This window comes from Ammospiza caudacuta, chromosome 17 (assembly GCF_027887145.1).
Source record: "Ammospiza caudacuta isolate bAmmCau1 chromosome 17, bAmmCau1.pri, whole genome shotgun sequence".
NCBI lineage: Eukaryota > Metazoa > Chordata > Aves > Passeriformes > Passerellidae > Ammospiza > Ammospiza caudacuta.
The window spans coordinates 3,113,902-3,126,882 of record NC_080609.1 but is presented as its reverse complement, the minus strand read 5'-3'; the positions used below and the strand labels follow the sequence as shown (position 1 = coordinate 3,126,882).

Below are 12,981 nucleotides of genomic sequence, written 5' to 3'. Positions count from 1 at the left end.
GACAGACAGATTTATCAGGAGGAAAATATGAAATACATTAAGCCTCACGTATGCTGAGCAGAATTACATTTGGGATTATAAAAGCAGCTGGATTAGCAGCTCTCTGTGCTTGGCAAAAATGGAAATGGGAGAGGAGCTCCTGTAGCAAACCAGCAGTTGTCCTTGTCTGACTCCTGAAATGGGGTCACTCCTGCTGTCTTGTGATCTCCAGACAGGGACAGAAAGGCGTGCAGCAGCTCGGGGTGGGCACCTCCCAGGGCACATCCCAGGACATCCTCGGGCACCTCCCAGGGCTCATCCCCAGGCTCATCCCCAGGCACATTCCAGGACATCCCAGGGCACCTCCCCAGGCACATCCCTGGGCAGCTCCCTGGGCTCATCCCCAGGCACATTCCAGAGCTCATCCCAGTGCTCATCACAGGGCACATCCCCAGGCTCATCCCAGGGCACATCTCCAGACACATCCCTGGGCATGTCCCAGGGCACCTCCCAAGCACATCCCAGGGCACTTCCCAGGACTTCCCCAGGGCACCTCCCAGGGCACATCCCCAGGCACATCCCAGGGCATCCCTGGGTACATCCCAGGGCACATCCCCAGGCTCATTCCAGGGCACATCCCAGGGCTTATCCCCAGGCATCTCCCTGGGCACATCCCAGGATATCCTAGGGCACATCCCAGGGCACATCCCCGGGCGCCTCCCAGGACATCCCAGGGCTTATCCCCGGGCACCTCCCCAGGCACATCTCAGGGCACATCCCAGGATATCACAGGGCACCTCCCAGGGCACCTCCCTGGGCTCATCCCAGGGCACATCCCAGGATATCACAGGGCACCTCCCAGGGCATCTCCCTGGGCTCATCCCAGGATATCCAGGGTACATCGCTGGGCACATCCCTGGGCACCTCCCCTGGCACATCCCTGGGCAGCTCCCTGGGCTTAGCCCCAGGCACATCCCCAGGCACCTCCCAGAGCGCATCCCAGGGCACATCCCCGGGTTTGTCCCAAGGCACCTCTCAGGATATCCCTGGGCACCTCCAGGGGCACATCCCAGGGTACATGCCAGAATATCCCAGGGCTCATCCCTGGGCACATCCCCGGGCACCTCCCCACACACCTCCCAGGCCATCCCAACACCGCGGTGCCCCCGACTGCCACGGGCACATCTGTGCCAGGGCACTGAGAGGGCTCAGAGGTGCTGGGGGCAGAGAGCCAACAATGTTGTGTTCCTTTGCCAGCAGGTGAGGCCGTGCTGGAGCAGCTGTGGCCCAGCACGTGCCTGCTGCTGCCCGGGCTGATCCTGCGGGGCCCGGAGCCGCCGCCGTACGTGGCGCTGCTGGAGGAGCTCCTGGGCAGAGGCTTCCTGCTGACTGCAGCTCGGCTGGCTGTGCTGGACTCGGCCCAGGCTCTCTGCATCTCCCAGATGCTCAGCAGGGCCAAGGGCAGCGTTGCAGCAAAGGTATGGAACAGCTGGGGCTGGGCTTTGCTTCCTTGGCACTAAAGAGGAGCCTTGTAATGATGCCTTGCTGGGATGGTGCTGCCTCAGGCTGTGGTGGCACTATTGCAGCACTGCCTCTGAGCCCTGGCACCTCTGGTGAGGAATGTGAGCACTGGGGGTGCTTCCTGATGGTCCTGCATCCCTGGGAGCCCTCATGGGAATGGCCCATCCACCCCTCATTTATTGAATGTTTCATTCCAGTCAGCCATCACCCTGTTCTGTGTGCTCTGCTGCTTCTCCTCTCTTGTTTCTCCATGGAAATACAGTTTCTATTTCCCTCTCTGTAATCACACCCCATTTTTTACAGGGGTAATTACAGGATTACCCCTGTAATCCCCTTCTACAATGCTAAAAATCCCTTTTTCTTCCTGGACTGTGCCCTGGAGCCTGAGGTTTTCCCATCTGGAGTGTTGCCTCCATTTCTGGGATTCCCAGCACAGAAAGGAGCTGGAGCTGCTTGGAACAGTGCAGAGGGGGCACCAGGATGATCAGAGGGATGGAGCAGCTCTGCTGGGAGGAAAGGCTGAGGGAATTGGGATTGTTCACCTGGAGAAGAAAAGGCTTTGGGGTGACCTGTGGCTTCCCAGTGTATGAAGGAGCAACAAGAAAGATGGAGAGAGACAATTTACAAGGAATGGAAGGACAGGACACAGGGAATGGCTCCCACTGCCAGAGGGCAGGGATGGATGGGATATTGGGAAGGAATTGTTCCCTGGCACAAGGTGCCCAGAGCAGCTGTGGCTGCCCCTGGATCCCTGGCAGTGCCCAAGGCCAGGCTGGATGGGGAACCTGGGACAGTGGGAGGTGTCCCTGCCCATGGCAGGGGTGGGACAAGATGGGCTTTGAGGTCCCTTCCAGCCCAGGCCATTCTGTGGCTGTCAGCAGGTGCAGCCCTGGAGTTTGGCACAGGATGTGCTGCTGGGCTGAGCTGACATTGCTCCACACAACAGACAACCAGGCCCAGGCTCTTTTCCTCTTGGTGTAGGAGAAGCCCACCCTGTCAGGAACCTTGCCTGGGCAGAGCTGGGAGGTGGAATGTGCAGGAAAGTGCTGTCAGCAGCACAGAGTAAGCAAGGGGGAACAGTAGTGACAGTGGCAATCACCCAAGGGCTCTCAGACCACAGCAGCCCCTTCACAAAATACAAACATTTGGGCTTCCAGCTCTCAGTTCTAAGTCTTGGGTGTTATCTGTAATAGGAGCATGTAAGATCTATTCAGGTTGTGCTTTTAAAAACTGACACATCCCTTTGAAGTACATCTGTGTGGAACAGCAATTACATCTAGCAGGCAATTATTGTAAGCACTGCTTGCCTGTGCCCTGAGTCCCCTGAGGATCCATCCCCTGCACAGGGAATAATGTGCACAGCTCTCTAGGAAGGACACTGGGGGAGCAGAGCCATCCCTCCCTCCTCCTGTCAGAGATAAATGGCCCTGGGGTGTTTCCAGAAGGATCTGGCACAGCTGAGCCAAAGGTGAACGTCACAGCCTTTGCTCTCCCTTTCTAGGAGGGACATGGGCTGCTTCAAGTAATCAGTGTTTCTGCTCAAATATCTCAATATTTACCTGTCTTGGTGTTCCTGCTTCCAGCAGAGGTGGGGACTGAGTAACACACCCAGGCACTGCTGGTTTGCATGCAGAAAGGGCTGTGGGGATCACAAACACCTCAGACATGGCACTGCCTCTGCCTGGGGGGATCTGCTGCTCTGTGGCTCCTGTTCCTCACCCATCAGCCACACTCAGAGACTTGTTCAGGTGCAGAGCAGCACTAAAGCTCTGTTCCTCCCTCTCTTGCAGTGCTCCCTGCTGAAGGATGGGCTGTGCCTGGTGCTGGCAGCACAGTGGGACAGCTCTGTCACCTCCCTGGGCTCCCTGCTGGACAGGTAAGGAGGGCACCTCTTTTCTGTGCCTCTCACTCAAGGGCAGCCTGTTCTGGGTCAGTCACTGGTTATGGAATTGTTCAGGTTGGGAAAGATCAAGTTCACTGTTAATTCAGGCCCTCAAGTGCCACATCCACACATTTTAACTCTTCCAGGGATGGTGACCCCACCACTGCCCTGGCAGCTGTGCCAGTGCCTGACCACCCTTCCCATGAAGGAATTTTCCCAATATCCATCCTAAACCTCCCCTGGCACAGCCTGAGGCCATTTCCCCTTGTCCTTTCCCTGGAGCACAGCCTGACCCCCCCCCCCCCCCAGCTATCCCCTCCTGTCAGGAGCTGTGCAGAACCACAAGGGCCCCCCTGAGCCTCCTTTGCTCCAGGCTGAGCCCCTTCCCAGCTCCCTCAGCCCCTCCTGGTGCTCCAGCCCCTTCCCTGGACATGCCCCCAGTGTATCTTGTCATGAGTGGCCCCATACCTGAGAGTGTCCCCCAGTTTCCAAGCCATGTGTCCTCTACTCAGGACCTTTAAAACCCAAGTTGTGTCCTTTGTTAAGGACCTGCAGTGTCCATAAGGTTCCATGAATGCAGAGAATTCTCTGAAATTAGGACTCACATTGGGAATAGACCTGCTGAATCAATAAAATTCCTAGGAGAAATATCTTAACAGATTTTATGTTTGCTGAGAAGGAAAAGAAAAAAAAAAAAAAAAAAAAAACAAAAAAAAAAAAACAAAAAAAACCAAACCTTAAAATAAACACCAGAAAGCAAAATAAAAAATTAGCCTCTTAAATAAATCACCAGAAAAGCTGGGTAGAGGATATATAAGCCTGGAAAAACAAACAGAACCCCTCTGCAGGGACTGATTAGTGAAACAGAGTGATTAGCAGGGCAATTAACCCTGTGTTCCCCAGAGGGAAGGGCTCCCTGCACGGGGCTGCTGTTTGTCACTGGCATGAGCAGCTCTCACACATGGCTCCTCTGGCACAGGAACCAGAGTCAGGGCTGTGCCACATCCCTGCCAAAACCCCATCCTGGCTTGGGCTGTGCCCTCTGGAGCACTTCCAGAAAGTGCTGCCAGTGCATTCAGGAATGCTGGAGTTTCAGGGATCCAAGGGATCCAAGCTGAACATCCACATGGCTGCACCTCAGAGTTCTCACTCTGCAGAAATGTTCCCAGGGCCACACCTGGGAGGGATGGCTGGAACAAATTCCATTGGTAACTTTTCAAAAATGTTTTTATTCTATTGACAAGATTTTGACTTCCATTCATTTCAAATCACACCCTTGGGAGCCACATCCCAAACCTTCCTCTCTGCAAGGGGGGACAAACAGCCACTTAGCCAAGGCCTTTGTGGTGAGATTTCTCCCAGCTTTCTCTGGCTTACAATGGAAAAAAAAGTGAACTTTTGGGAACCTGGAGGTCACTGCTGGAGGTAGTTCTGGGAAAGTCACTCCAGATCCCAATATCTCTATTTTCCCCAGCAACACAGTCGCGGGTGCGGCTTAAAGCCCAGCACTCCCCTGTCCTCCAGGCTGGGATTCCAGGGGCCAGTCCCAAGGCAGTCCCTCCACAGACACCTCCTGGGGCTCCTCCTGGGCCCCCAGGGGCTGAGCAGGAATTGTGTCAATGTCTGCACCTTCACCCCCCTCCTGCTCTGTGCTGAGCTCCAAAATATCCATGTGTGACTTATGGGGGTCAGGGGGCACTTCCAAAGGGCAGGATCTGCCCCAAAGAGCAGGATCCACTCTCAAATGAATGGATCCAGCCCCAAACAGCAGGATCCACTCTCAAATGAATGGATCTAACCACAAATAGCAGGATCCACTCTCAAATGAATGGATCTACCCACAAATAGCAGGGTCCAGGCCCAAAGAGAAGGATCCAGCCCCAAAGAGAAGGATCCACTCTCAAATTAATGGATCCAGGCCCAAATAGCAGGATCTACCCCCAAAGAGAAGGATTCACTCTGAAATGAATAGATCCAGCCCCAAATAGCAGGGTCCACTGTCAAAAGAATGGATCTAGCCCCAAAGAGAAGGAACCACTCTGAAATTAATATACCCAGCCCCAAATAGCAGGATCTACCCCCATACAGCAGGATCCAGCCCCAAAGAGGAGAATCTAGCCCCAAACAGCAGGATCCACTCTGCTTCTCCCCCCAGTGCCAGAACCAGTGATCACAGAGCCTTTTCAAACCAGCTCTACAAAAAAAACACCAAACCAAAAACCCCCAAAAAACCCCCAAAAACAAAGAAAAAAATCCCAACATTTTTGCCTTCATGATGGAAAATGCCTGTGGAAGGGAGAGGCAGCAAAGGTGTGCCCGGGGGTGGGAGGAGGGAGGGAGGGCTCTGATCCCCAGGGAGATCAGGAGCTCACACCCTTTCTGTCTGTCAAGCTGTGGAACTTTTTCAAATGAGCCTGACTTCACTGGTGCCTCCCAAGGACGCTTCATGCCAAGACATCTTCAATTTAAATAACACCAGAGGTTAATTACTTTCACAGCTCCATCAGCCCTTTGTGTCCCGGATAAATCACTGGATATTCATCTCCTGTCTCTGCCAGGACCCAGCATTGCAATACCTGCCCTGCTGGAGCCTCACCGTGCTGAAGGGATTATTTTCCAGATTTTCCAGCCCTTGAGTCCCAGCTGAGCCACATTTCTCTGGCTTTGTGCCACGGGGAGGGAGGGAGGGAGGGACGTTCCCATCGGTGATGTCAGAGATGGGCTGGGATAAAGAGGAATCAGGTGTTGAGAGGAACAATGTGGGCTCTGCTAGTGAAGCTGCTCCTGGTCCTGAGCAGCTCTGCCATGGACAGGCATTCAGATCTGGGAGTTTGGAGGCACCCCAAACCCTCCTTGTTGTGTTTGCTCAGCAGCAGGGCCCACTCTGGCTGCTCCCTGGGCATCCAGGGCATCATTTCTGCACCAAAACCCACTGGGCACACAAGAAGGGACAGAACAACGCAGCTGCGGGCACAAAATCAGCCTGGCACTTTGGGCAGCTCACAGGGCACAGGGGGTGTTTGGACAGGTGAGGGAGCAGTGGGGACCCCAGAGAGGGAACTGACCCCATCCTACCCACAGCCAAGGGAAAAGCATGTGGGACTCACCTCCCTTGTTCTGGCAGCATCTGGCTGCCTGCATGGCTCAGGATAAAGCATCTGAATTTTCCCTGTCATAACTTGTTTTCACAGCCACATTTCCTGGCTGCAGGGTGGCAGAGGCAAGAATTTACAGCAATAGATTCAAAGCAACTCCTGGAAGGAAGGCATGCTCTGCTTTTTATGCATGACAAACCAGATTTAGCTGCCTTAAGAGGTGATGCTGGTTCCACAGTGATTACTCCTCTATGGTTTAAGCATTTAAAAAGCACTTTAAGGTTGTCAGGAGCTGTGTTGTGCACAGATTTAGCAGCTCACCTGGTTAATTCAGCTCAATAGGTGAGGTTTGGCTATAAAGCACCCCCAAAACTGAGCTGCAGCAGGAAAAAATTAGAGTTTAGGCCAGGCTTTGTGCCTTCCAGCCTGGAAACGAGGGACTGCAATCAGAGCAGAAGCCAGGAGCTGAGGAACTTAGCTGGATGTTTTTTCTCTCTGATGAAACATTCTTACCAAGCGCTAATTGCTGCTAGCAGGGAGCGATGTTATCCCTATAGGAAACTCATCCCGGGGAGCTTGGGAGGGGAAGGAGGTGTAGAAATTTAAAAAAAAAGAAAAAAATTGAGCACATGGGGTGTAAAATCTCGGAACTGTTGAAAAGCAGGGAAGGGAAAACTGTTGCCAAGCACAATACCTGGCTGTGGGGGAGGGAGCAGGGAGGGGTTTCCAAAGCCTCGGGGGAATTTTCAAGCCTGAGGCTCCGAGTGTGCACAGAGTCCCTTTAAAAGGCACTTCTGAGCTTAGTACCTTGCCTTTCCATCTCTCTGGAATATGTTTTGGGGTCAGGTTGGGTGTGGCTTGAGGAGGGTGTTTTGGTTTGGAAAGACAGGAGTCTGCTAAGGAAGGCAGGAACCTCCCCTGAAATGGAGAATGTGAACCCTCCCCACCCCTCTGAATTGCTATAAATTTTAAATTAAGGGGCTCTCAGGCAACAAAAATGATGGAAGCAGGAAATAACAGTTCTTTAATAGGGAAAAGAAAAAAATAAAGGATAAAATAAACAGTGCAGAACACTAGAACAACACTGCCAGAGTCAGAACCCAACCTCTCACCCTGTGGGGTGTTGGTGGCAGTCCAATTGGAAATGTGGCTGCAGTCCTTCTGCAGTGTCAGGGGTGGTTCTGCTGGAGTGGGGATCCTGTAGAGAAGGTGCAGTCTTCCTCTGAAGATCCAGTGGAAGAGGCAGCTGCTGTTCCTCTGGGGAATCCAGTGGAGAAGCCGTGCTGGTGCTCCAGAATCTCCAGATTATATCCGGGCAGCAATGCTTGGCTCCTCCCTCTGGGCTCACATCTGCCAATGGGATGCTGTAGTTCTTATCAGCCATGCAGGGACATTCAGTAGCTGTTATCAGCAGGTGTCCCCTCCCGAGGGAGGAGTGATTGTGGTCACTCAGAGAGAGATAAGGCAAACTGCCAACTTGACAAAACATAATCTGCCATACAGATGGTAATGGAAAACAACTTGCATTGCAATCTTCAACTGAGGGTCAGAGCAAAACCAGGACTGGTGAGGCAGTGCCTGCTCCCCCTGTCACTGGGAGAAAACACCCAGAAAACACTTAAAAAATGAACAAACAACCTTAAAATGCTTTTTTTTATGCACTAAAAAAGTCTTTGGCTATCTGAGGAAAATGCTGTCTAAAAAGGATGCAGAAACTGGAGCAAAGGTGTAACTCCTGAAACATAGAAGTGTTTTAACCATGTTTGTATTTTGAAAGCATAGAGATAGAAATAGAAAACACTGATAATTGTTTCTTCACCTGGGGAGTGAACATAATGAGAAACAGGACTTAGGTATTTTTTCTACTTTTGCAATATTCTGAATAAAGAAACTGTAGTGTGTGAGCAATGAGGGAAATACCAAGTAAGAACAGGTATTAAAGTACAGTTTAAGTTCTAGCCAGTACCTTATGGTTCACTACAAATTGTTTTCTAACTCTGTCACATAATCAGTGCAGCTGCCTGTGTTATCTGAGTGCAGGAAAAACCCCTTGCCCAGGGCTTTTGTGTGATTTATGTGATTTATGTGCATTTCCCACTGCCCCAGAACCACCCTGATGCAACTGGACGTGGCTTGTCCAGTTTGTATTTAAAGTTTGTTTGAAGGTTTGTATTTAAATAGTGCAAAGCCATTTACACAAAGCTTTGTAAAAGCCAGGATTTAACTGTGTAAAGAGGAGCAGCAGCAGATGCCTGTGGCTGGAGCTGCAGGCACAGAGCTCAGAGCTCCCTCCTAGCTGACATGGCAAACTAACCCTGCTTCCCTTTCTCTTTGCCCCCAGTGCCTGCTGGCAGAACCAGTCAGTCCTGGACACTGCAGAGCATCTCCTTTATCCCCAGAATGAGAATCAGGCAAGTAGAGAAGTTTGTGCTACGGATATGTGTTCTTTGTGCTCCTCTGATGTAGGAAACTTGTTAATACTGGTTGAAATTTCAAAGAAAATGATAACTTTTGTGAGTCAGAGGTGGTGACAGCCCCAAGCCTTGGCTTAGGCTGAGAGCCCAGAACATGGGGAAGGTGGCATCAAAATCCTGTCAAACTGTCTCCCACATTACAGTGGTGACACAGTTTGAATCAAAACATTTGGAGATATTGATAAAGGTTCTATATTTTCCATAGAAATTCTGTTACTTTTTGTGAGAAATCAACACTGAGGAAAATATCACAGAATTGTGGAATGGTTTGGGTTAGAAAGGACCTTAAACCCATCCAGTGCCACCTTCCACTGTCCCAGGCTGCTCCCAGCCCTGCCCAGCCTGGCCTTGGGCACTGCCAGGGATCCAGGGGCAGCCACAGCTGCTCTGGGCACCCTGTGCCAGGGCCTGCCCACCCTGCCAGGGCAGAACTTCAAGTGTCTGTGATATTTGTCAAAAATAGTGACAAGAAATGTTCATTCAGCCAAGCTAGCACAAGTCCTGTGTTCTGGAAGTTGCATTTCAGAAGCCCAAATCCAAGTGGAAGAGGAGGAGTGAAGCCATTAGCCATTCCAGGGATGGTCTAGCTGAATATTTTCTCAGTAATTCAGCCCAAGAAAGGAAACACTGAGCTCCAGACATGTGGGCAGCTAATGGGAATAAACTGCATAAATGCATTCAAAATTCGGGCTGTAATCATCAAAATTTAGCTCAAAACAAATGAGAGGTTTGGAGAGAGGAGGCAGAGCCTGAGGAATGGGATCAGGAGATGGGAAGTCCTGGTGGAGCTGTCCCTGCCCATGCCAGGGGAGTGGATGTGAGCTTTAAGGTCCCTTCCAGCCCAAACCATTCTGTGGTTCTGTGATAAAAGACTTGTGGGGAGTGAGAACTGATAGCAGGTGGACAAACCTCTCCTCTGGATCCCTTTTCTTCCCCAATAAAAGCCCAGCAGGAGAGTGAGATGTGTTTGTAACCTCATCTAACACATCAGAGCTGCTGCCTTCAAGCACCAGTGCTCTAAGGACTGAGCCTTAAAAGACACCGAGCCCTCTTTGAAGTGTGCATTGCTGTTTTTAACAGCGTGCATTCCTGCTTTTAATGCCACAGAACCACCCTGAGTGCCCCAGAGAGGCTGAGCTGGGCTTCCAGCCCTTTCCTGAGGGCACAGCGGGTCCCTGAGCTGGGTTCCTTTTCCTGAGGGCACAGAGCATCCCTGAGTTCCCAGCCCTTTCCTGAGCAGATCCCTGAGCTGAGTTCCCTTTCCCGAGGGCACAGGGGATCCCTGAGCTGGGTTTCCAGCCATTTCCCAAAGGTGCAGATGAATCCTGAGCTGGGTTTCCAGCCCTTTCCCAAGCAGATCCCTGAGTTCCCAGCCCTTTCCCAAGCTGGGCTCCCTCTCCTGAGGGCACAGAGGATCCCTGAACCAAGTTCCCAGCCTTGTTCCAAGGGCACAGCAGGTCCCTGAGCTGATCTCCCTTTCCCAAGGGGGCAGATGAATCCTGAGCTGGGTTTCCAGCCCTTTCCTAAGCAGATTCCTGAGTTCCCAACCCTTTTCTGAGGGCAGCGGATCCCTGAGCTGATCTCCTTTTCCCGAGGGTGCAGATGATCCCTGAGTTTCTAGCCCTTTCCTGAGCAGATCCCTGAGCTGATCTCCCTTTCCTGAGGGTGCAGATGGTCCCTGAGCTGGGTTCCTTTTCCTGAAGGCACAGAGGATCCCTGAGCTTCCTTTCCTGAGGGTGTAAAGGATCCTTGAGTTCTCAGCCTTTTCCTGAGAGCACAGAGGATCCCTGATCTGAGCTCCCAGCCCTTTCCCAAGCACACCCCTGAGCTCCCAGCCCTTTCCCAAGCACAGCCCTGAGCTCCCAGCCCTTTCCCAAGCAGATCCCTGAGCTCCCAGCCCTTTCCCAGAGGATCCCTGAGTTCCCAGCCCTTTCCCAAGCAGATCCCTGAGCTCCCAGCCCTTTCCCAAGCAGATCCCAGTGCTGCAGTGCCCGGGGCACGGCTCTGCAGGGCTCTGCCAGCCCAGCCCTGGCTGCTGCCAGGGTGCCAGGCTGTTGCCAAGGAATGTGACAGGCCAGCAGTGCAGGCTGTCTCCTGATTTGCTTTGAAAGGACATCACATCTCCGTGCCTGACACAAAATCCCTTCTGCCTGGGGAACGAGCCTATCAGGGACAGGCTTAGAGGGCTTTTTGTGTTAGGGAGGAGAAAAAGCAAATATGCTCAGCCCTTCTCCCTGCTCCTGGCAGCCTGGGGTGTGCAGACTGATCCCTCTGGAAGCAGGGAGTTCCCAGCAGGAATGCAGTCCTGGGGCACAACCAGCACAGCAGCAGCTCCTATGGGCCTTTGTCTCCCAAATTCAGGAATCACAGCGAGATGTGAGGAGCAAATCCACCGGGAATCTGTTCCTCAAAGGATGGCCCCAGGAATGGTGTTTGAGGCTCTGATCTCCTGCTAATGAGTTTGTGAAATGTCAGCCAGGCTTTGCAGGGCAAAGCTAATGAGGAACAACGCGGTATCAGGCAGAGTTCAGGAGGGTTAAACGAACATGGGTTTCAAATCCTCATGGTCTGAGCAGAGCTGCAGCCTTTGCTGGTGGAGTCAAGCCATGGAAGTGAAATGGAATATCATCCTCGCTCCCAGTGTGATTTGGGATTAGGCGGATGAGAAATCAGCTTTAAACGTGGCCTGGTGCAGTGCTGACATCTGTGCCTGCTCCTGCTGCACTCCTGGAGCTCCTCCAGCTGCCCTGGGTGAAACACCTGCCCGAGGAGCAGCCAAATGCAGGCTTTGGGAGTCCCTTGTTCCCCCAGTGACCCTGCCAGGCACACTCAGCACAGCTCCCATTTGGGAGTGACAGAGCCATGGTTTGTTGGTGCCACCATCAGGGGCTGTGACCTTCCTCAGGGGTGTCCCTGCAGCTGGTCCATGCCCAAACTGGGATGTCTCCAGTGATGAGGGGGTGGTCAGGGCGTGCTGTGCTCAGCCTGGGCACTGGGATGTCCTGGGGCTGGGCACTGCCCTCACCTGCAGCAGTGACTGTGCCTGTGTGGGGCTGTGGGGACAGAGTGGCTGTTCCTTGGTGACAGCACTGACCTGCCACCATCAGAGCAATGGGGTGACACAGTCTCTGTCCCTCAGTGACAGCCCAGCCTCCCCTGGCAGCAGCAATCCCTCCACTCTGCCTGGAGCCACCCTCCCTGCAGACAGCTGAAACACAGGGGAAACCTCCCAGCCCTCCTGGTGTGACCCTGTCCCCTGAGCAGCAGCAGCAGAGGGGCTGCAGTCCCCTGGAAGAGACTCAGGAGCTGTGAGGGGAGGCAGGGGGACCCAAGGGCTGTGTGGGGTCACAGCATCCCCAGTGCTTTGGGGCCCATTGGCACAGCCAGGGTTGCAGGCTGGGCTCAGCCCCTGGCACCCATTGGCCTCTCCAGCTCACCAACAGCTGTGCCAGGCTTGGGAAGGGCAGGCAGAGCAGCCAGGGAGGGAGGAGATTTCCCACTTAGCACCTTGCTTGTTGCTGCTCTTCTTCATTTCCTTGCAAACACAAGTCTGAGCCTCACAAGGAGCAGTGTCCCCTGTGGGACACTCACAGCCCCTCTGTGCTGGGATCAATCCAGCCAGAAACAGCCTCTGCACATAAACCTGCCTCTGGAAAAAAGCTTCTTTGCCACTCACAGAACTCAGAGCTCTCCTCCAACCCTTTTCTTTGTTTCTCCCCAGGCCCAGGAGCTGCTCTGCTGCTTTTTTGACCCCCTGACATCAGAGAGCATCCACCGAATTGAGGCCCAGCACTGCTAGCAGAGAGGGGCAAGGCAGCCTTGGATGCCACAGTGGACATGGACACACAGACTCCAGCAGCTCTAAGAGCACTGTTTGTTTGGAATTAAACACATCTGAGGTGTTAGCATGGCTCAGAGAAATGAGAGGGGTGGAGGAAGGCTCAGTGCCCCAAAACAAACCCCTGTGGAATCCATCCAGAGACAATCTGCCTGTGAGCCTGGAGCAAGGCTGGGGGAACCTCAGGAGGCA

General features: G+C 53.0%; 1 protein-coding gene across 1 annotated transcript in view; it reads left to right on the top strand.

Annotated features, from left to right (window-relative positions):
• Positions 1–12,750, top strand: part of DNAAF8 (dynein axonemal assembly factor 8) — a 99,272-nt gene extending 86,522 nt beyond the window's left edge. Inside the window, exons 29-32 of the mRNA XM_058816287.1 lie at positions 1,240–1,457; positions 3,291–3,376; positions 8,819–8,888; positions 12,673–12,750. Of these exons, the coding sequence (XP_058672270.1) occupies positions 1,240–1,457; positions 3,291–3,376; positions 8,819–8,888; positions 12,673–12,750 (452 nt within the window). The remainder of the gene's footprint in view (positions 1–1,239; positions 1,458–3,290; positions 3,377–8,818; positions 8,889–12,672) is intronic.
• Positions 12,751–12,981: the final 231 nt, after the last annotated feature.